At 36.9% G+C, this 24,327-nt stretch overlaps 1 protein-coding gene across 4 annotated transcripts in view; it reads left to right on the top strand.

Annotated features, from left to right (window-relative positions):
- Positions 1 to 6,798: 6,798 nt before the first annotated feature.
- LOC126708009 (ATP-dependent DNA helicase Q-like 2) overlaps positions 6,799 to 24,327 on the top strand; it is a 28,425-nt gene continuing 10,896 nt past the window's right edge. For all 4 annotated transcript variants that reach the window (XR_007649169.1, XM_050407803.1, XM_050407806.1 and 1 more), the window contains exons 1-11: positions 6,799 to 6,968; positions 7,260 to 7,348; positions 9,100 to 9,320; positions 12,493 to 12,639; positions 12,745 to 12,960; positions 13,741 to 13,845; positions 13,976 to 14,080; positions 14,173 to 14,295; positions 18,913 to 19,001; positions 21,674 to 21,710; positions 21,790 to 21,823. Coding sequence is in view for 3 of the 4 variants with exons in the window: in XM_050407803.1 (XP_050263760.1) it covers positions 7,285 to 7,348; positions 9,100 to 9,320; positions 12,493 to 12,639; positions 12,745 to 12,960; positions 13,741 to 13,845; positions 13,976 to 14,080; positions 14,173 to 14,295; positions 18,913 to 19,001; positions 21,674 to 21,710; positions 21,790 to 21,823 (1,141 nt within the window). In the remaining variant the exon portion in view is untranslated. The remainder of the gene's footprint in view (positions 6,969 to 7,259; positions 7,349 to 9,099; positions 9,321 to 12,492; positions 12,640 to 12,744; positions 12,961 to 13,740; positions 13,846 to 13,975; positions 14,081 to 14,172; positions 14,296 to 18,912; positions 19,002 to 21,673; positions 21,711 to 21,789; positions 21,824 to 24,327) is intronic.

Raw genomic sequence — 24,327 nt, 5'->3', positions numbered from 1 at the left:
TTACTGGTGGCTTGGTTCGTCCTTCCACCCGAAGGTAGGAAGATTTAAATTTTAACCAAGGCACTCGTGAGTGACTTAATTCGTCCTTCCACTCATAGGTAGAAGCACTTAAATTTTGACCAAGACACTCGTGAGTGACTTGGTTCATTCTTACACTCGTAGGTAGAAGGACTTAAATTTTGTACCTAGGCACTTGTTGGTGGCTTGGTTAGTCCTTCCACCCGAAGGTAGGAAGACTTAAATTTTGACAAAGGCATTCGTGAGTGGCTTGGTTCGTCCTTTCACCCGTAGGTAGAAAGATTTGAATTTTGTACCAATGCACTTGCTGGTGGCTTGGTTCATCCTTCCACCCGAAGGTAGGAAGATTTAAATTTTGACCAAGGCACTCGTGAGTGACTTGGTTCGTCCTTCCACTCGTAGGTAGAAGGACTTAAATTTCGACCAAGACACTCGTAAGTAACTTGGTTCGTCCTTCCACCCGTAGGTAGAAGGACTTAAATTTTGTACCAAGGCACTTGCTGGTGGCTTGGTTAGTCCTTCCATCCGAAGGTAGGAATACCTAAATTTTGATCAAGGCACTCATAAGTGACTTGGTTCATCCTTCCACCCGTAGGTAGAAGGACTTAAATTTCGACCAAGACACTCGTGAGTGACTTGGTTCGTCGTTCCACCCGTAGGTAGAAGGACTTGAATTTTGTACCAAGGTACTTGCTGGTGGCATGGTTTGTCATTCCACCCGAAGGTAGAAAGACTTAAATTTTGACCAAGGCACTCGTGAGTGATTTGGTTCGTCCTTCCACCCGTTGGTAGAAGGACTTAAATTTCGACCAAGACACTCGTGAGTGACTTGGTTCGTTCTTCCACCCGTAGGTAAAAGGACTTAAATTTTGTACCAAGGCACTTGCTGGTGGCTTGGTTAGTCCTTCCACTCGTAGGTAGTAAGACTTTAATTTTCGACCAAGGCACCCATAAGTGACTTGGTTCGTCCTTCCACCTATAGGTAAAAGGACTTAAATTTTGCCCAAGGCACTCGTGAGTGACTTAGTTCGTCCTTCCACCCGTAGGTAGAAGGACTTAAATTTTGTACCAAGGCACTTGCTAGTGGCTTGGTTAGTCCTTCCACCCGAAGGTAGGAAGACTTAAATTTTGTACCAAGGCACTTGCTGGTGGCTTGGTTAGTCCTTCCACCCAAAGGTAGGAAGACTTAAATTTTGACCAAGGCACTCATGAGTGACTTGGTTCGTCCTTCCACCTGTAGGTAGAAGGACTTAAATTTCGACCAAGACACTCATGAGTGACTTGTTTCGTCCTTCCACCCGTAGGTAGAAGGACTTGAATTTTGTACCAAGGCACTTACTGGTGGCTTGGTTTGTCCTTCCACCCAAAAGTAGGAAGACTTAAATTTTGACCAAGGCACTTGTGAGTGACTTAGTTCGTCTTTTCACCCATTGGTAGAAGGACTTAAATTTTGTACCAAGGCACTTGCTGGTGGTTTGGTTAGTCTTTCCACCCGTAGGTAGTAGGACTTTAATTTTCGACCAAGGCACCTGTAAGTGACTTGGTTCGTCCTTCCACCTGTAGGTAGAATGACTTAAATTTTGTACCAAGACACTTGTGAGTGACTTGGTTCGTCCTCCTACCCTTAGATAGGAAGACTTAAATTTTGACCAAGGTACTTGTTGGTGGCTTGGTTCGTCCTTCCACCCGTAGATAGAATGACTTAAATTTTGACCAAAGCACTCGTAAGTGACTTGGTTCGTCCTTCCACCAGTAAGTAGAAGGACTTAAATTTTGACCCAAGGCATTCGTGAGTGATTTGGTTCGTCCTTCCACCCATAGGTAGAAGGACTTAAATTTTGTACCGAGTCACTTGTGAGTGACTTGGTTTGTCCTCCCACCCTTAGGTAGGAAGACTTAAATTTTGATCAAGACATTTGCTTGTGGGTTGGTTAGTCCTTCCACCCGTAGGTAGTAGGACTTTAATTTTTGACCAAAGCATCCGTAAGTGACTTGGTTTGTCCTTCCACCCGTAGGTAGAAGGACTTAAATTTTGTACTAAGGCACTTATGAGTAGCATGGTTCATCCTCCCACCCTTAGGTAGGAAGACTTAAATTTTGATCAAGGCACTTGGGTGGCTTGGTTAGTTCTTCCACCCGTAGGTAGTAGGACTTTAATTTTCGACCAAGACACCCGTAAGTGACTTGGTTCGTCCTTCCACCCGTAGGTTGAAGGACTTAAATTTTGTACCAAGGCACTTGTGAGTGGCCTGGTTCGTCCTCCCACCCTTAGGTAGGAAGACTTAAATTTTGACCAAAGCACTTATTGGTGGCTTGGTTCGTCCTTCCACCCATAGGTAGAAGGACTTAAATTTTGACCAAGGCATTCGTGAGTGACTTGGTTCGTCCTTCCACCCGTAAGTAAAAGGACTTAAATTTTGACCAAGGCATTCGTGAGTGATTTGATTCGTCCTTCCACCCGGAGGTAGAAGGACTTAAATTTTGTACCGAGCCACTTGTGAGTGACTTGGTTCGTCCCCCCACCCTTAGGTAGGAAGACTTAAATTTTGACCAAGGCACTTGCTGGTGGCTTGGTTTGTCCTTCCACCAGTAGGTAGTAGGACTTTAATTTTTGACCAAGGCACCCTTAAGTGACTTGGTTCGTCCTTTCACCCATAGGTAGAAGGACTTAAATTTTGTACTAAGGCACTTGTGAGTGGCTTGGTTCGTCCTCTCACCCTTAGGTAGGAAGACTTAAATTTTGACCAAGACACTCGTAAGTGAATTGGTTCGTCCTTCCACCCGTAGATAGAAGGACTTAAATTTTGTACCAAGGCACTTGCTAGTAGCTTGGTTAGTCCTTCCACCCGTAGGTAGTAGGACTTTAATTTTCGACCAAGGCACCCGTAAGTAACTTGGTTTATCCTTCCACTCATAGGTAGAAAGACTTAAATTTTGTACCAAGGCACTTGTGAGAGTGGCTTGGTTCTTCCTCCCACCCTTAGGTAGAAAGACTTAAATTTTGACCAAGACACTTATTGGTGGCTTGGTTCGTCTTTCCACCCGTAGGTAGAAGAACTTAAATTTTGACCAAGGCACTCGTGAGTGACTTTGTTCGTCCTTTCGCCTGTAGGTAGAAGGACTTAAATTTTGTACCAAGTCACTTGTGAGTGACTTGGTTTGTTCTTCCACCCGTAGGTAGAAGGACTTAAATTTTGTACCAAGGCACTTGTTGGTGACTTGGTTCGTCCTTTCCACCTGAAGTTAGGAAGACTTAAATTTTGACCAAGGCACTCATGAGTGACTTGGTTCGTCCTTCCACCCGTAGGTAGAAGGACTTAAATTTTGAATGAGAATCAGGTGCTGTTGGCATCCTTGATCGTCGATACCCTTAGTTGTCGATTCATCTCATTGGGATGAGAATTAGGTGTCCGTCAGCTTCCTTTTGTAGTGTTTAGCCCTGAGGTCTTGTTGCAGCGTTGGCATTTGTCATATGTTTATACGTAGGATTGGGCATCCTTTTGCATGGTAGGCCATTGATACATTGCCCCTGGGACGCGTAATGCCCGAACTTTCAACCTTTGGGACACGTTGTAGTCCTCTATTAGTGTCCCATTCTTAAGGTATTTTGTCCGTCTACTTTGGGTCGTGGACTTGCTGACGTGACTGAGTGTTACCTCGTCATCAAATATTTTTTTTTTTGTCTGTCTAGTTTGTTTATGGACATGCATCGTCAATTTTTTTTTTTGGTGTCCGTCCACTTTTTTTCATGGACATGCAACCGTCCTTTTTTTTTTTTTTTTTTTTTTTTGTCCGTCCACTTTTGTTCATGGACATGCATCCGTCCCCCCCCCCCCCTTTTTTTTTGTCCGTCCACTTTTTGGGTTGTCATTTTTTGGTTGTGGATTTGTTGAGGTGACTAAATGTTACCTCGTCACCTTGTTAGTCGTTCGCTTGGGTCATGGACTTGTTGAGGTTACTAAGTGTTACCTCGTCACCTTGTTGGTCGTCCACCTTGGGTTGGCGACTAAGTGTTACCTCGTCACCTTGTTAGTCGTCCACTTGGAGTCGTGGACTTGTTGAGGTGACTAAGTGTTACCTCGTCACCTTGTTAGTCGTCCACCTTGGGTCGTGGATTTGTTGAGGTGATTAAGTGTTACCTCGTCACCTTTTTGGTCGTCCACTTGGGGTCGTGGACTTATTGAGGTGACTAAGTGTTACCTCGTTACCTTGTTGGACGTCCACCTTGGGTCGTGGACTTGTTGAGGTGACTAAGTGTTATTTCGTCACCTTGTTAGTCGTCTACCTTAGGTCGTGGATTTGTTGAGGTGATTAAGTGTTACCTCGTCACCTTTTTGGTCATCCACTTAGGGTCGTGGACTTATTGAGGTGACTAAGTGTTACCTTGTCACCTTGTTAGACATCCAGCTTGGGTCGTGGACTTGTTGAAGTGACTAAGTGTTACCTCATCACCTTGTTGGTCATCCACTTGGGGTCATGGACTTGTTGAGGTGACTAAGTGTGGTGACCGTCCACCCATAGTCGACTTTAGTCATGCGTCTACCTGTAGGTGACTTAGCGTAGTGATCGTCCATCCGTAGGCGACTTTGGCTACGCATCTACCCGTAGGTAACTTAGTATAGTGACCATCCACCCATAGGCGACTTTGGCCATGCGTCTACCCGTAGGTAACTTAGTGTAGTGGTCGTCCACCCGTAGGCGACTTTGGTCATGCGTCTACCCGTAGGTAACTTAGTATAGTGACTGTCCACCCGATGGTTTGTACAAATATTCCTCGTCTATTGCCCCCTTCCATGTTTGCCTTCGCTACTTGAGTTGATCATCTCTCAGATTGTTCGTCACCTTGGTGACTTTGATGATGTGTACTACCTCGGAGATATTGCAGAAGGGTAGGCGGTATTGGTTGTTCGTTTTTTTTTTTAATCGCAAGTAGAGTAAATATTCTTCAAGCATTCGGTATTCTAAGGGTGAGGTAGCTTCTGCCCATCAAGTCTCTCTTGTAGGGTGGTTGTCATCCAAAAGGCGCTTTTTTCATGGAGAATTGGTCTTCCATCTTGCTGGGTTGCTCCCGTTCGCTGCAACTTCCCTTGGCCTACAAGGATCTCTATTTGTTGTTTCAGATCATAACACTCTTTTGTGTCATGTCCATGTTCATGGTGGTAATGTCAATATTTGGTGCTTTGATCGCTTGCTTGGATCCCCATTCATCCTCCTCGGCCATTCTAACATGGGGTCGTTTTTGATAAGTGTAAGTATATGGTCGATAGGAGCGTTTAGTGGGGTGGAGTGAACGGGTCGGCTGTTAGAGTGTCTAGGCCTCTTGCCTTCTCTTTGGCCAATCGTTTGTCGTCCTACAGTATTGTAGTCGTCAGTCTTCTCTTCTATTTGTTGTTCACTTCTGTAATATTTCGAAGGGGTGGATAGTGATTATGATCACTTCTACGTTGATCATGCGATAAGACTTGATGTTCTTGCGGATGCTTAATTTGCACTTCCAACGCTTGGTTTTGTAGCATAAAAGCTTTATTTTGTTGAGTAAGTTGCTCGATCGCAGCCGAGAGTGTCTGTAGTTGCCATTCTATAACAATGGGGGGATTTCCATTTTCTTGGTTGGCTGATGCCATCGATCGAGTTTGGACCGTACGACTTTTTGTCTCAGGGATAAAGCAATGACTAATTACTCGTATTCCCCACAGACGGCACTAACTGATGATGTCGAAAAAATACCAGTGAGCCACGTGGTTCCAACACGCTCGATACCAGACCTGCCCAACACAGAAAAAGACCTTACAGAGAGTACCGGTGTGGTACCGGCCAAAGACCCTCCGAAGGTTAAGTTAGAAGAGAGCTCTAACAATATTAGAGAGTATGAACTTTAGAGAAATTGTGCGTCCCTTTTTCTTGAGGGTCTTTGGGTTTTTATAGTTGCGTAGGGCCAGACTCTTTTGCTTGCGGAACAAGTCTTTTCCTTATGGGGAAGATACTCATTAATGCGTGTATATTCTAGAATTCTACTCATGTTGGGATTTTACAAATCAGGGCTAATCGTGTGTCACAAGTATTTTCCATTTAAGGTTCCTTGGAGACCACATAATAATGGGCTGGATGCCACGTGGCCGTTCGGTCTGTACATGCCACATCTATCCGTGCCACCTCCGTCCAGATAGCTCCCTCATGTATAATTTTTTCTCTTCAAATACCTCATGACATCTATGAGTTATTTTGATCAAAACTCTTAACTAGCATTTTGTGGGTCACCCCAAAGGGTTTTCTTATGGAAAATGAAAAATTTGTAGCGCCTAAAAAAACAATGTCTCTCCATTTATTTTTCCTCTCACTTCTTTTCTTCTAACCAAAAAAAACTTCATTTCTCTTCCCTTTCCCTCATCTCCTTAAACTCAGCATTATTCTTGATCTAATTAGAGCCCTCACATTAGTCCATGTATAATACGATAATGGGTAAATTTTGCATATACAACTCCAAAAATTACTCTTATTAGTTCATCTAAAATTGTATAAATTTAAATTGTAGTTATTATAACTATATAAATATACACAATTACTATTCACATCCACATCTATTTTTCTAATATTTGTTTATCATATATACAAAAGAGAGAGAAATAGGTGATTTGAGAGAGTAAAAAGTAGTTGATAAAAATAAATATTTTAATGAAATATATAATATAAAATAGGTAAGTTAACATGAATACTTTTAAAAAATAGCTATATAAAATAGAAAAAATTATATCATTAGGCTAAAATATACAAAATTTTTGGGCATAAATATTCCAACAAAAACTAACTAGACCTGGCTTTTCAACCCCAGGATGGATTGATTTCAAATTTCAAATTTCAAAACATAAAAAAAAAAAATCGGGACTGTGGCACGAAATTAACAGTCGGAGCTTGCCACTTCTCGAAGCCACCGCCCTGCTTACTCCTCTCTGGTCTCTCTCTCTCTCTCTCTCTCTCTCTCTCTCTCTCTCTCTCTTATTCAGTTTCCTTATGTTTGATGGAGTGGGGGATTGCTTCTACTGCTATGATTATATAGGATTATCATTTTTTATTTTTAACAAACAAAAATCTGAACGCATTGACAATGAAAATCGTCAAAAGCAATATATTTTTGTATCTTTTCTTTCGTTGATAATTTGTTAACAATTGATGGATGTTAGTTTGTATTTTCATGAATTATTATTTTTTTTTTTAAATTCATAATTGTAATCTTGGACTCTTAGGGTTGCTATTTTTTACCCACTGGGAATGGACACTGGTGAGATATTAGCGGAGCTGCTTCAAGTAGAGGTTGAGATTCAAGATGTCCAAGGTTCCATTCTTTTCTTTATTTTATTATTGCCTCCAAAATTTTGATTCACAATATATATTTATATATATATATATATATTGTTAGAACTGATATGTAGAAATTAAAAGTGTGATTTCTTCTTAGATTTAAAAAAAGTTATTGGCTATAGGGTAAGTTTTGTGGAGAAATGGTAAGTTTTGTGAAAGTTTAATTTAGTGAAACACAGTAGTTATCAAGAAGATATCTAATTGCAAATGAGGTTGCCAAGGAGTAGGATTATTAAATTGAGGACAACTACATTGAGTTGAAGAAGAACGCCACAAACCCGTTTTGCTTGTTTATTCTTCAAATTGTGCTGGATTTCAAAAATCTTCTAAGGAGAGTACATTAATGGTGCTCGCATTCACTTCGGCCTGATATTGCATTTTGGCTTAAGTCTCCATGTTTGTACTTCAAAGACTTGCACATAAATTACTTTTATTTTTTTTATTTTAAAAAATAAGAGAGGATGGAGACATTAAAAAAAGAAAGAAAAAAGAAAAAAGAAAAAAGAAGAGGAGTTAATTGGGGATGCTAAGGGAGAAAACTGTTAAGAAGCAATATTCATGAAATGAATGTAGTTGAAATGAAAATGTTAAGATGAATAAGTAGAAATACATGGAAAGATAGGATTCTAAATAAGGATATTTGCTTAAAGATAGGCGAGACCTTATTTATGAAAAGACGAGGGAGGGTCTATTGAGATTGTTTGGTCATTTTTGGAGGAGAGTGATTATTACTCTAGTGAAAAAGATTTAGTTGATTCAAGTTGAGAGAACAAAGAGAGGTAGAGGAAGACCAAAAAGTAATGTTAGAAGTAGTACCAAAGGACATGTCGATTAAAGAAGTAATAGATAGTATGACTTTGGATAGAATAGAATGGTGGAAAAGAATACACAAGTGGCCGACCTTGACTAATATGTTGAGGACCTATAACTGACTCCAAAAAATTTGGGACTAAGGCATGTTGTTGCTTGTTTTGGAATATATGAAAATTTGATAATAAGCAAGATATATTGTAATCGTTGCAATCAAAATATTTCTGCTACTTCAATCCTGAAATGGCTTTAGGGCCATATTTTGGTCCTTTAATGAATTAAAGGAGGCTGCTGACAAAAAATGATTTTATTTTCTTTTGCAATTGTGTTCAGGTCTGACATTCAATGAGGTCATTGACCTCGTTGTTTTGGATTTGTAGGCTTGAGTATGTTGTTTATGGTCCTTAAAATAATCATTTATCAAACGGAAAAAGATTATCTTCCAATTTGGCCCTTAAAATAATTATTTATCAAAACGGAGAGAGAGAGAGAGAGAGAGAGTATCTTGTTAAATAATTCTCTTATGCCCATAGGCTTTATGGTGCAATTCTCATCTGCCTAGTTAGTTCAACTCATATGGTAGTTATGGTCTGTTTTTTTAGCCTAAAATGACTTATTTTCACTATCAGGTTATGTACAGTGTTTTAAACAATACTTTACACTCTTAGCAAACAAATCCCAACATTTTCTGCATAAGAACCATGACACTCAAATCGAGTATAGAGAACAAAAGTAAGATACACATCACAAGAGCATCTTTCGTAGATAGTTGAAATATTCCCTTAATTTTCTCAAAGAATGTCATTCATCTCATTGTGCATGGATTGATTCCTTATATCTGCTGATTATTACTGATATAGTACTTTTGTACTATCTTGATGTTACATTGTGGGTTTGATCTCTGTTATTTTTCAGACCAAGTAAATATGTTGCTTGAGCAGCAAGAGAAGTTGTATGATAGACAGTCTGAACTAAAGGCCCTGTTGGAAGCATGTAAAGGATTAGGAGACCCTGTTACAGATGGTGCTTCGTCTACTGTTGAAAACTGGTCTGGGCCATTTGAGTGGGATTCTGAAGCTGATGACATGAGGTTCAATGTTTTTGGCATATCTGCATATCGCGCAAATCAAAGGGAGGTAAGTTCCCTTTTGGGCAGATTTATTTTTGTTACATAGTTTGTGTTCTGCAACTTCTATGATCCTATTTATTTTTGAGTGAAAAGAAGGGTAATCCTAATTCAGACTTCTTTTAGTGGCCCCCTGATTTTTGTATTTGGCATTTCTTCTGTAGAAGTGGATGGTATTAACATAGGATTTGTCCATGAGTGATTGTGATAGGGGTTAGGAGAATTGTGGATTTAAGGTTTAGAAAGGGTTATGGTTTAATAATGACTAGGGTTAGTAGGTAATGGAAAAGATTTGATTTTGGGCTGTAAAAGGCATGAGAAGAAACCGAAATTGAATCTACGCACAATTTATGAACATCTCATGTGAATTGTAGCATGAATAGTGACATGAACAATGACATAATTAGCCCGTCTAATATTGAGTTTAAAAGACGAAACCTTATTAGCTATTTTGTAAAATTTTCCAAACATTTGGCAATTATTCTAAAGAGCTTTAAGAGCCCCTTAAGTTAAAAAACACAACTTAAAAAAAACGACTTTTTGTGGAGGGAGTGAAACTCTTGTACTTTTGATGATGTGGTAGTGCAATTGAAGCTTTCTTTCTTGGATGACTGTGGATATTCAACTGTCATGGATCTCAATAATAGTGGTACCCTTGTAGAGTTTGCTCATTTGGTTTTTTTCTACTTGTTATTCTTTGCTAGCAATTATTTAGCCTAATTTGTGTTTTGTATTAGTCATGAGGTAATTTCATTGCAATAAAATCTATTACTTATTAAATAAAATATAAAATAAATCTTGAATGGACAAAATTCCAAAAGATCAGAAACTAGTCTTCTATGGCTACAACATTCTCCTTGGGCTGGAAACAAGTCGGCCTTGAGTTTTAAAGTGTTGAAGTATAAAATCATAACTAAACCTTGCACCATCCCATCAATAGGATAACACTTTTTTTCCCCTTACCTATCATTAGATTCATTTGAAATGATGAAATCAATGGTTGGAAGGTTTTCCAACCTAAAATTCTTCTTGATTTGACCTATAGAATAACATTATTATCTTCCATGGTCTTGACATTTTGTTGATCAACTTCATAATCACCTTGCTTTTCTGTGGTCTTCTTTGTCCTTGTTGTATATACTTTTGGCCATTCTTGAAATGGACTTGTGGTGAATTGTAAGGTTGAGTCTCTCGCTTTAATGTAATGCTTTGATGCATTGAACCACTACCTGATTGAGGTAGTTCTGGAAGCTAATCGTAGGGCTAAACCCATAAGATTTTGAAGGGGCAATGTGTGCAATATTTTCCAAGATGGGGATAAACTTGGGCCTAATGTAAAATATTTAATTTCTTGAGAATTAGCTGTTCTATCAAATATTTTTTCCAGAATAGAAGCTTGAACTTATCCAAATTTTCCTGTATATTCGATAATTCTTCTAATTTTGCATCCACTGAAATCACCTTCTCATTCAAATGATTTTAGTGTTTTTCTTATTCCTTCATATTCTTGAGAAAAAGGCTTAAACTGGACTTTATTTCTGAGTTAGTCACTATTATTTGAAACAATAAATTTTGTTAAGTGATTGGTGGAAGAAACAAATTGGACAATTTGTCTTATGTGTGTTTGTGGTAGGCTTAGGGTTAAGGGAATTGTGGATTTAGGGTTTAGAACCTTTAGAAAGAAGGGTTACAATTCAAGAATGACTTAGGTTTTAGTAGGGAATGGAAAGAATTGATTTAGGGCTGCAAAAGAGGTTGGAAGAAACTCAATCGAATCTATCCACAATCTATGAACAGTAGTCTTTATATATATATATTATTTTTATAAGTACAATCTATGAACAGTACTCATGAAAGGTAGCATTGATGCCACACAGGAAACTTAGCAAGAACAGTTTGTATTAAGATTGACGTGAATAGTGACAAAATATCAAAGAGAAAAGAAAGAGAGAAAAGAAAAGGAGAAAAAGAACAAAATAAGGCTGACATGCCTCGATACTCAAAGCACTTAATATTAAAATTCTCCCTCTTATTTGCGTACAACAACACCCTTATATAGACTCTTTCAATCTTAAGTTTTCTTTTTAATAGAATTCCTATTTTGATTAGTAAACAAAGCCCTAATAAGGTAATGAAAGGTTAGCTTGGGCTCAAAGAAATAAAACCAAGATACTTAGAATCTTCTACTAAATCCTAAACTCAATTAAATTAACAAAATACCCTTGATTTGAAGGAGTTGTTGGAATTATGGTTTGCCCATGAATACAAAGCTGACCATAAGTCGTAAAATAAACCCAAAATTTTTTAGATAGATTTAATTAATAACCTAAATCAAAAACATTTTTTAGATAGGTTAAAATAATATCCCAAATTAAAAACTGTTTAATGCCTTGTATACTTGTAACTAGACTTTTAAAACTGTATGCTTCAATTGGACTTCACACATGACAAATTAGTCTTCCACGGCAGCATCAGGTATAGAAGCTCCTGATTGCTTTCTCACATCTCCCCTCTGAAAGCTTTTTGAGTTTGAAAGGATTTGAAATTTTAGAAAGACACCCAAGTGCACAAGAACCATCTTGCCTTTAACAAAAAGTGAAAAGGAAAAACGAAACAAAGGAAGAAAAATTAAAATAAATTTCTAGAGCTGTAACATGGAAACATTGGTAGAAGTGGGAGAATGCACTGCGATGTGGTGTAGGTCTAATTCAAAGAGTAGGGACTGCCTACAATTAGTGTTGGTGAGCTTAAACCACAGATATCTCTCCCTTGTCTTAACTACAGATGAACTGAAGTGAGTCTGTGCGTAATAATAAAAAAGAAACAAATATACAAAGTGAGTCATATCTCCTTTTATTGATAGTGTCTCTAATAATGATATGATGCTATCACAATTTCTTCTTAAACTGTCACTGGTATTGCCCATACCTCTTGGCTTCTACAGTTTTTATATGCTAATTTCTTAACTCCAATAATTATTTACTTCAAAATTCCACTGATGTTTGTTTTCTTTCTTTATTTATTTCATAGCAGTAGTATGCATTCTAATGAATTTCTGAAGTAAAGAATATCAGTGCATGTTAGGATTCATAAATTTGTATTCCTGGTGTTTATAACTTTAAAATGTGCTCTCCCATCTTTATGTATTGATTTTTTATTAATTGATTGTCAATTGATACCAGATCATTAATTCAATCTTGAGTGGAAGAGATGTCCTAGTGATTATGGCTGCAGGTGGTGGCAAAAGCCTGTGTTACCAGCTTCCAGCTGTTCTTCGTGATGGAGTTGCTCTTGTTGTCAGTCCTTTGCTTTCTTTAATACAGGATCAGGTGCCTGTTAATATATATATTATTCTGCTTTCTACTGATTCTGCTACTGCTACTTGAAAAACTCCCGTACAACTATAAGAGCATCTTTTGCAACTGCTACTCCAGGTGATGGGTTTGACTGCTTTAGGCATTCCAGCACATATGTTGACGTCAACTACTAGCAAGGAAGATGGGAAGTTCATATACAGGGCGCTTGAAAAGGGTGAAGGAGATCTCAAAATATTGTATGTCACACCAGAAAAGATATCAAAGAGTAAAAGATTTATGTCAAAACTTGAGAAGTGTCATCATGCTGGCCGTCTCTCTCTAATTGCAGTTGATGTAAGTTAATGGTTTTTCAACATGATCTTCTGACTTGATTCTAGACAAGGCATATTGTTACCATCTTTTTCCTGACTGTCAAAAGTTGTTGATTTGGCGGTTTGCTACATTAGCATGTTCCTTATGGACTTGGATGACTTACACTAGAGGTAGTAGTATTTTCTAGAAAATTGTTCCATCATAGGCTCGGGTATAATCTATAGAATTTTTTTTTTTTGATGACAAGCTTCAGGGCAAGGCCAATTCGTGCACACACCCCGTTGAGTAAACCCTAGATACATGACCCTGCCCGCAAGAACTGTGTTCGCTAAACCATAGACAATATAAAACATAAAAGCAAAGGTATATCCTTTTATGGCATAACAAAGCTTATAATGTGTACATGTATATGTGTTTGTGTCTTAGTATGTATGCATGTGCATATTTGGGTGAGCACTATAAGTGGAGAAGTAAAACATTGTTTATATTCCTTCACTTAATCCAAGCATGTGGAAGGCAATAGTTTGATTCAATTTTCTTTAAATTGTAAAATTAGTTGATGGTGGGTTGATTATATTAATTGTGTGTAACATATTCTACATCATATGATAGACATTGTTAGTATTGCCATTTTTAACATATTGTAATGTTTATCTTGTGATACCAATGCTTCAAAATTTGACAAAAGACTACGAGGTCATACCCTTTATCGATATTACACCTTTACCATGGTGTTTTCTAAGTCATATATATTCTAAACTGTGCAACTCTTTGTTGTGTATTATATGGTTTACTTTGCAGGAGGCACATTGTTGTAGTCAGTGGGGTCATGACTTTCGACCTGACTATAAGAATCTTGGCATCCTCAAGACTCAGTTTCCTAATGTTCCTTTGGTTGCTTTGACTGTATGTCTTCATTGTTTCTTTTTTTTTTTTTTTTTGTCATCATTAAAGAAAAAAAATCCAAAGTTTCAATTCCTAATTTCTAATACGCCATTGTTTATGTAAGTTTATGTCTCTGTCATATGTTTTTCAGGCAACTGCAACACAGAAGGTCCAAACTGATCTGATGGATATGCTGCACATTCCAAAATGTATTAAATTTGTCAGCACAGTCAATAGGCCAAATCTCTTTTATATGGTATAGTTTTTAGTGGGTGTATTTGTTTACATATTGCCTTCAATATTTCTGAATTAATAATTTATGACATATCATATTGTCTTGAACTATAGGTGCGGCAAAAGTCATCAGTTGGTAAGGTGGTGATTGATGAAATTGCCGAATTCATCCAAGAATCTTATTCAAATAATGAGTCTGGGATAGTTTATTGCTTTTCTAGAAAGGAATGTGAACAGGTCTGTGTCTTCTACCTTTTCTTCCCTTCCAGTATTGTGTTCATTAACCGCCGTTATAACTTGATTTGAAATTGTTTCTTACCTGTTTTATATCAGATTAAGAGGTGTTTTAGATAGCTTTTGTGCAAGTTGCTCATGTAAGATTTTTTATTGCCACAATTGTTAAAAATAATGGTAAAACAAATACAAATAATGAAATCTTGAAAGGATTGTGTTTTCAACAAAATTTAAGAATGCAAGTTCAAGATACCCTTTTTATTTTTCCTACATGTAACTAGTACTAGCTGATGACGCGCAGTGCATTTTGAAACATTTTGCAAGAAATTATCTTATGGTGATATGGTCCATGTATATTTAGGGATTGACTTCAATTATATTACAAGTTAGAAAGAGAAAGTACATAACTTTAAAATAGTTAAAAATTTGAACCTTTTGCTTTAGTGGTTAGACAAAAAATTAATTATATTCCTCTAATTTAAGGGTAGAGCTATTTTTAATTTTTATATTCTTAATTGTGTGTTATGAATTTGCTTTTCTCCTTTTCATAAAAAAATAATAATAAATAATTGCCTTTTATCTTTTTCAATTATTTCCATCTAAATTTGAGTTAGAATATCTTATTCCAAATAAGTTGTTTCTTATATAAATATTAGAAAAATAAAAATAGTGCCACATATTTGCCTTTTGAGGTGCATTCTCATTTGTTTTGAGGCAGTTAGGCCTGTGGAATAATTTGGAAAATCAGAAATAGTGCCAGTTGGGGAGGTACACAATATTGAGGATTTGGCAGGAATTCTTGGGTTTGGTATCTCTTCTCTCCTAACAAAATATCTAGTATTACCCCTGTGTGCTACTTTCACTTTCAAAGCAAGAGCTATTTGGAATCCATCTTAGAATGTATGCAAATGAGGTTGGTTGGGTAGAAAAGAATGCACCTGTCTAAAGGGCGTTGGCTCACTCTAAGTAAGAGTATGTTATCTGGCCTTCCCACATATTTCTTACTCTTTACCCTTTTACTCGCGGGCATGGCAAATTGGATGGAAAAATTCCAAAGGGATTCCCTCTGGGGTGGGTTTGGGGGATGAATTCAAATTTCACTTGGATAATGAGAATAATTGTTCTACTCCTCTTTATCTTGGGGTTTGGGAATTAAGAAGTTAATGCTATTTAACCAAGCCTTATTGGCTAATGGTTGTGGCTATATGTGTTCGAAGATACAGTATTTTGGAGATGGGTAATAGAGATGAAGTATTGGTCCGGTAGTGAGTTATGGTGTACATGTGAGGTTAGGAGGCTATTGGTGGTGGTATTGTGGATGCATATTAGGAGTGGTTGGACTCAATTTGAACGGTTTATTAGATTTGATGCTGGAAATGGAACCCAATCTAGGTTTTGGCTTGATGTATGGCAAGGGAAGACTACCCTTAGACTACCCTTAAGTGGAGATATCCCACTTTGTTTCACATTGCAAGAGATAGAGCTGTTGGAGTGGCCTATCATGTAGAAATCCGGAATGATAAGTGTTATTGGACCCCAATGTTTCTGTGTAGTACATGATTGGGAAGTGGATCTAGTGGAACAGATGCTGGAGGATCTTTACATCACAAAGGTCCAGAATGGGAACGCTGACAAGTTGGTGTGGACCCCTTCAATGAACAAAGTTTTCCAATGAAGAGTTATACTGTGTATTGAAGGGGTGACAGGAAGAGTTCCCATGGAAATGTATTTGGAAAGCCATGTTCTGTCGAGGGTTGCTTTCTTTTCTTGAGAGTCTTGACAATTTATAATTTAAGGAAGTGGGGAATTATTTTTACGGAGTGGTGCTTCATGTGTAAAAGCCATGGGAGGATGTCAGTCATTTGTTTTTACATTATGCTATAGCTTGGGAGATGTTGTCTACGATATTCAATATGTTGAGAATTTTTTCAGTTCTAGAAGAAACAATTTGGTGGTAGAGGTACTCGGGGAGGGGGGGGGGGGGTTATGGTGGTTTGTCCCATTATGTCTCGTGTTGCCTTGGAGGGAGTGGAATGCAGGGTTTTTTGAGGGGCATAAATTAAGTGCATGAAGTTGAAATTATTACCAGTGTAGAATTTATTTGATTTGACTTTGCTGGCCATGGATTTTTCGATCGAGGGCTTCTTGAATTTCATAGATTCCTTGAATTTGACAAAGAGAAGTTTCAAGATAAAGGCAAAGAACATTTCCCTAAAATTTCTGTTGTAGCAACAGAAGCTACCAAACCAGCAGCTGACCAGCCTAGAGAAATTCCTCAAGTTCCAACTAAGCCATCCCAGGATAGTACTAATTTCTCTTTGAAAGATTTATTGAAGTCCTTATGTCATATGCATTAGTTCTCCATTAACTTTGTCAAATGCACAAGTTATCTTGTGAGTAATATTGGACATTTTGAGCTGAAGATGCATGTGAACAAATAGTGGGAACTTAAAGTCACAATCAAAGAAAACATGATAAAATGATCAATGTCTAAGGTGCCATGATGTAGGACAAGGGGGCATACAAAATTAGATTTAGAACACTTGGGGCAGATCTGGTAGCAATTGGGTTTTGAGGGTTTAGGGTTAGGTTTTGGTGGGGGAAAAGACTGGAAAATAATAGGGGTTATAGGTTTTTGAAGGGCACAAGGATTAGTAGGGTTTGGCCGTTTGGGGATGAAACAAAGGAGAAAAATCAAGATTTGGGTGGCTGTGAACAGAAAAGTAAAGAAAAGATAAATTCCTTGGCATCACACGAACCGTAACCGTTCGTAATTGTAGACAAAGCTTCTTAGCTCTAAAGTCTGAAAATATATTTTTCCTCCCCCAGTAGAAAGCATTACAACCCTTTAAATAGAAGTCTCATACCTTTTCCTAGTTGAAATAGGATTTCTTAAAACCCTAATAACACTTGAACTCCTTAGGCTTTTTCTACTTAGCCCAACTAAATAACTAGACTTGAATAAAACCCAAAATAAGACCTAATGGACTATTAGTACAGCCCATGTCTAGAATTTAGGAAATTACAAAATTTCCCGACACAAAATCAAATAAAATATAAAACTAAGATTGGCTTTCCTTTGCCTACATCATGCCATTTGTTCAAGGATTGGAAGTTTGGAAATTAGTCTCAATTGCCATTCTCAATATAGTCAAAGTTGCAACTAAAGAAGATCTTTTAATGAAACAAAGACTCTAAAGAGGTGGAAGCTACTAATGAAGTTGAAATTGAAGAAACAAGAGTATAAAAAACGCAAGGGAAAGGCAAAGAGTATGGAGGCCGAAGCGTCTTATTCCCAGTTCATGTTGCATATCAAAGAAAGGTTCTGTTGCCTGCACTAACTTTTTCAAGATATTGATTTTGTCATACTGAAAAGTTTAATGGTTTAAGTGGATTAGTGAGTGTATCATTATCATCATTGCTGCTTAAGATGCAGAAATAAAAGGAAATTAAAATTTGATCATTTTATTTTAAGTCAAGGATGTACTTCAAGAAACCAAGATTTCTCTTACTTCAACACTTTAAAACTCAAGGGCAAGTTTTCTCTACCAGGAGAGAATGACGCAAGTAGCAAGCTAATATCATTTTAATTTTAATTTTAGGTGTTATGACCAGTGTATAATTTTTTGGTTTTTAGAGATGGGTTGTCCTAATAGTCTTATTTTGAGTTTAGTTATTTAGTTTGGGCTTACTAGTAAAAGCCCAAGGAGTCCAATTCTCATGTCCCACTAGGAGTGGAGCAGGTATTGGTCTTCTATCATATGGATGTAATGCTTTCTATTCAGAAAGAGGATTAAGTTTCTAAATTTTAGAGGCCATGAAGCATTGTTTGATACAACCTTCTCGAAGGTGTGATGCCTAGGAAATCCTAGGCGTGATCCCTAGAAGTTTACTGTTTTTCTTTTCCTTTCTTAAATACCCAATAACTTAAAACCTTGCAAACACACATTGGTTTGTAACCTTTTAAACCCTAAAATCCAAAATTTCAAACCCTAAACCACCCATCCATCAAATATCCCCAACAATGCTTATAGAGAGCCAAAACACTTTTCATGGGTAACTGTTCACAGCCCTGGAACAACAATCTAAATCTTAGATTATCTTTTTTGTTTCATCCCTAAATCCTACTGTTGTTGAAGCTGAAATACTTATTTTTGTAGACCATATATGAATGGACTTCGACATCTCTTACGTCTTCTATTGCAGACTTTCTTGAGTTCTTGGATTCCTTGAGCTTTCATTAATTTTTTGTTGTATGTTTTTGCTTTGCTCCTTGCATACACCCCATGTATTTGGTTAGCATCCCTTTGCTTTACTTATTTATTTATTTTAATGGATTATATATATAAAAAATTGCCTATTTTTTTTAATGTCCTATTGTCCAAATAAACTCACAGCATCATTACATTCCAAACTGGTTGGGTTCTGATAAGTTAGTGTAAGATTTTTATTTTTTATTTTTTATAATTATTTTATTTTTATTTCAGAGAAATATGTTTACATTTTGCATTATGCATGAATATATGTCAGTCCTTATGTCATCAATATGAAACTGCAGCTTTGAGTTATTTGACTGAAAATAGATTATTTATGTCTTTCGTATGCCGTCGAGAATTGCAGATTGCAAAGGAGCTACGAGAGAGAGGAATTTCAGCTGATTATTATCATGCAGATATGGATGCAAATGCTCGTGAGAAAGTACATATGCGGTAAAGTCAATGTTTTAATATAAAATGTTGTGAATTACAATGTGTTAAGTGGTTAACGAGCTCTATCTCTAATGGCACCTCCTCCTCTTGTAAAAGTAAGGTGGAGGGTGAGGTCATGTGAATTGCAATAGTAATTAATTCTTTAATTTTTTATCATCATGGAGCACAAAATGATTAGGGTTGTACATAGATTGGGTTGGGAGGTTTTACAATCCTAAGTAAATTTTTCCTAATTTCATTAGGTCTATCAACAAAGGTTTTTGTTAAGAAAAATGCTAGGACCACCAAAAGTTACACAACTTTTGCCACAACTCGTCACGTATTATGGCAAGTTGTGAGTAGTGAAGAAAAAGTGGTGGGTCCATGCGGGTCCACACTTCCACAACTCACAGCTTGTCATGTGACAAGTTGTGACAAAAGTATGTAATTTTGTGGTCTTAACATTGTTTTAAATTAAACACACACCACGTCACTCTCCACCAAACCAACACTTTTTTTTTTTTCAATCTATTTTTCCTGTCCATGTCTTTTTTATTTGTTTATTTTTTTAAGTAATCTCCTCCAATCTTCTCCATTTTATTCTCTTCCACATGTTTTCTTCACCAATTTTCTAAAATCTTCATTTCTTTTCCTACCTTCTTCGTTCTTTCTTCTTCAATTTTTCTCTTACCTTATTTCTTATTTCCTTTATAGATGTAATAGATCTCCATCCCTGTTTTTCTCTCTCTCTCATCGTCTTCTGTTGCCATCGTGCTCTCTCTCTTGCAGTCCGCTTCTCCCCATCACGGTACCAACTCACTCCTCTATGGTTGATCTATTGTGCTGTGCATCTATGAAGAAGAAAGGGAAACAGACTCACCAGCTACCTTGCGATTGACAAAAAAATATTTGCTTGAATGGTCACTGACAAATACAGAGGATTTGAGATTCTCTTACAAAGGCAGAAAAGGAGTTGTTTTTGCCGTTTAAATGGAGGTTAAAATTGGATTTTTGAAAAAAAAGTAAGGGCAGTTTCAGAAGAAGACAATAAATATCCAACAGTAAAGAGACTTGTTTAGCTTGCGTTTTGGTATTGTTACTCCGAGGGTCCAATGCAAAAACGCAAAAAAATACCTTTTCGGTCCCAAAACGCAGGTTGTGAAAACTATGCCAAATACTAAAAGTCACTATTTGAAAATGCCATCGTGCATTTTGGGTCCAAATAGCTGAACCAAACGGCCACTTAAGACCCATCAGGTGGGTGTGTACGTTACCAATCCAAAATTTTTTTTTTAAAATTTGCAATGTGTTAATTGAGCATTCTGCAGCTAGTTGTGGGACAGTTTCACCATTATTTTAAATTTCTTAGTTTCCCAGAAAACTCCTTATGTGGAATTGAATGTCTTTGTCTTGGCAGGATAAAACTGGGGATTGGGGTAGGGAGATGTGGGGTGGGGTTGTGAATCAATTGTGAGCTCTATCTTGTGCACCCAAGTCTTGCAGTTTAAAGCTAAACAGTTTTGAATTTTCCAGTGTAAATTGCGTCTTGTCTGCATAGTTTGTGCTATAGAAGTTTCAATGGACCTCCATTTGAAGGGAAAAATAGTATATCAAGTATCATTTTGTCTGCTGGAAAGGCTTCAGGGCAGTCCAATCTTTGGTATTTGAGGGATTAAAATCTCATGTTGACGACTAGGTATAATTTTAATTCAGAGGGCAAGCACATCAAAAGTTTGGTTGCAAGCATGTAACCATTAGCAGCTTATTTATGTGCAAGACAGTCTTGCATTTTGTTCAGACTATAATTACTCAGTATCTAGGCTGTCATTTGCATAATATTAGACAGTATAATAAGAGGACAATCGATGTAGGATCTTTAAAAATTCAGTACTAAATTAAGGTTTCTGATCAAATCTTGAAGGGTTCTTAAATAGACTTTGATATTTAATGGTGTGGGTTGGGCCAATCAATAAAAAGATTGGATCTTGATGAGTCAGTTGTTGTTTGGTTTAAAAGAGTGAATAGAATGAGAAACAAAGAAAGATAAACCCTAAACAAACACTCTCAAAGGCAAAGCGTAAAATAAGCTGTCATAATTCTTTTAAAATTCACTCTCTCTATGAGTGTTACTGATTACAATGAAGCCTTTATAAATAACCTAAAGAGACTAGGACTTCAAATAGCAAATAAAAATAGTTAAGAAGAAGTTAGAACCAAATAGAAAAAGAACTCAAAACTTAATATAAGACTCGTGCTTTGGTGAAGAAAATTTGGAAATTACCAGTTTGCCCTTATTCCGGTTGAACTTAATTAAAATTGATCCAGCTCAAATAAACAATAAAGTAAGACTCAATTCGACTTAGACTAAGCAAGGTCCCAAGAGAGATCTCCACCATCCGAAAACATCCCAAATTAATGCTTGAACCCTGGAATCAGCCTTTCCTCACCTCTTATAAATCTTCAAAGGTGGCTGCCAGTTAGGTTCCCCATCAACCATAGTTCCTTTCATGGATTGGATAATTTTGTTTTTGTGTGGGTCTCTCTTTAATAAGTATATTATTTTTTGGAAGTTTAGATAGAAATGGATTTTGTTGGCTTATTCCGAATTGGTGAACACTTTAATATTTTTGTGATGCTGCCTTTTCTTTCAAACATTGACATTCTGAGTCTTTTTAATATGTTTGATAACACAGATGGAGCAATAACAAGTTGCAAGTTATCATTGGTACAGTAAGTATGACTGCAATTCTCAGATCTTTATTTGCTTAATGTCGGTTTACCATTTTAATACCTTCACTTGCATTTCCAGGTAGCATTTGGTATGGGAATCAACAAACCAGATGGTTAGTATTTTGGAATTACCTGTTTCTCTGGGAAATCCTACTACTGATTATCTCATTGCACTACTAATGATGAGTTTAATTAGTTCATGAAACTAAAATACCACAAAAATACAACTTGAAGTTTGAGAATGATCTATAGTCCACCATTTGTTACCATGTATATCTCCAACTGCACATACATACATTCACGCTCGCACATTCACTGCGGGTGCGCTAGTTGCATTGCAAAAATTAGTCAACAGAGCCGTAATTCCCATAGTATTCTTTTTCCATCTGGCTATATGTAAGGCCAATCGGGCATGGCTAGAGTTTATTCATTTGTAATCATGTTTTTATTACCATATGGAGCCACTTTGGCCTCAATATGTCCTTTTAGCACATTCAGTTTGGGTTCAGTTCCACTTACTGATGATTTATTGACTTTATGTGATCGAATACTTCCCTTCTCTTTTGATCAACTGGTCTCACAAGTTAAAACATTTTTTCCCCCTGATTTTACTCATTTAAAACACGTCACAATGTTGGATAAGTTTGCTCAACCCTTTTGGTGTCCTCTTTATGTCTAGTAATACTGTTATGTATTGGCTTACAAGAAATTGATGTAGGACTAATGCAATACATGGAAGATGTTGACCTGGCATGGTGACATGGCACAAGGGAGTGACATGGCGGCACAAGGCTAGCAAAACCTAAGGGCTGTATTTCACATGCCCCATGTGGTTTTTGTAGCTAAATCCGCATGTGCCAAATTTATTGTAGTTTTTTTAAATTGGAAGGAAAATTAGTTAGAGGCACACACGCATGCTAGGTTTTAGGAAGTTGTTAGAAGTAGAAGCCATGTGCTATATTAAATATAGCATATGATTAATATGTTACAATTGTATTCTAGCATGTGATAAATGTGAGTTAGTTATAGATGATGTCATCGCCTATAATTAACCTGTAGGCTATAAATATTCATGTATAAGTATTGTAAAGAGGTCTTTTGTTGGTGAATGAAAATAAGCCTTTGAGAGCTTTTCCTTGAGAACTCAGTGTTCTTTGTAGAGGTGCCTAACTACCTATCAATTTGTTCTAAGCAACTCTCATTCTCAAATTCAATCTAACCTAAACAACAACCCATCACATTCCTGCATCAGTTTTAACCACATGGAACATGTAAAATATATCCCCTAGGCTTTGCTGGCCTTGTGCCATGTCACTCCGTTGTGCCACATCACCATGCCATGTCAACATCTTCCATGTATTGCATTAGAGTCCTACATCAGAAATCCACTGCATAGTACATCATGACAACTTGTATTAGTAATATCTTGGCTTTTCCTCAATCTAAAACCATAATTCCAAATGAAAAAGTTCAAGAATAAGTGTCTATGGTATTTAGTTTATATTTAGTTTGATTTTTCTAGAGTAGGGAAATTTTTGGGTATGTGCCATATTTGTAGGCCTTGGGTTTTATTTCTACAAATAAATAAGTCTTATTGAGTTTTTATGTGTGGAATTTGGTTCAATTCAACTATGGCTTGAATTAGGAAAAGTTAGGATATAGGATTTATATAAGTATATAATACTCAAACAAAGATGGAGTGATTAATAAAACATTATTTTTATTAGTAAAATTACACCTTATCTATTAACAAAAGAAGAAGAAGCTATATTTAGTTGGCTTGATTTGTTGGGTTTGGCAGGCAGACAGACACAGATGGTGTTGTTTCTGTGTTTATATCTTGAATGTGATTGGTATCTTGATACGGTTTGGGAACTTTCTCTTCCACCTTGAATTTGCTCAAATTCTTCATTGATGGCTGAGGTTTAATGCATGAGGTTGTGGAGTTTGCAGACCAAATAACTCAAGAACTAAGCACCAAATTTGATAATGCTTGAGGTTTAATGCCTCATTTAGTGTTTTGTCTTGTTGATTTATCTTTCTGTTGTTATGTGTTTCTCATTTTGTTTTTTAAGTCTTATTTCTGGGTTTAAATTTCAGTAGATAAGAATAGATTTGTATATTCAGGAGATAAGAGGTCGGTCCTTGGTGTGATGTGATGGCAAGTGCCTTCTATGTAAAGTGACCAATTGTGGGTTCGGGTAAGAATCAGCCTCTTCAAAAAACATTGGAAGTAAGGCTGCCCATCAATCACCTCTCTCAGTCCTCACAAAAGTGGGATTTTTTTGCATTGGGTACAATCTTTTAAGAGTAGATTGGTATATTCAGGATTTGCTGGACATTATCTGTATCAGTTTTCCAAGGATCTTATTCCTTTAATGTATTTTAGTCTAGTAATATGCCTTTATGTGGGTGTCTATTGGTTATACAGAAAAGTTTATGTTTTCATGTTTGTATTGCTAACAATGAGTTGTGTAATTTCTGTGCAACTCTTTCACTCATAGGAGATTAGTTTAATAATAATTCAGAAGCTTTTAAGCTGTTGACAGATTGTATGATGTAGCCATGATCCTTCAATGATGCTGAAGGGTTTGTAGGTTGTGAGGTCTAGAAAATT

The sequence above is a fragment of the Quercus robur genome, chromosome 12, assembly GCF_932294415.1.
Source record: "Quercus robur chromosome 12, dhQueRobu3.1, whole genome shotgun sequence".
NCBI classification, from domain to species: domain Eukaryota; kingdom Viridiplantae; phylum Streptophyta; class Magnoliopsida; order Fagales; family Fagaceae; genus Quercus; species Quercus robur.
The sequence above is the reverse complement of the archived record's forward strand: the minus strand, read 5'-3'. Positions and strand labels throughout refer to the sequence as shown.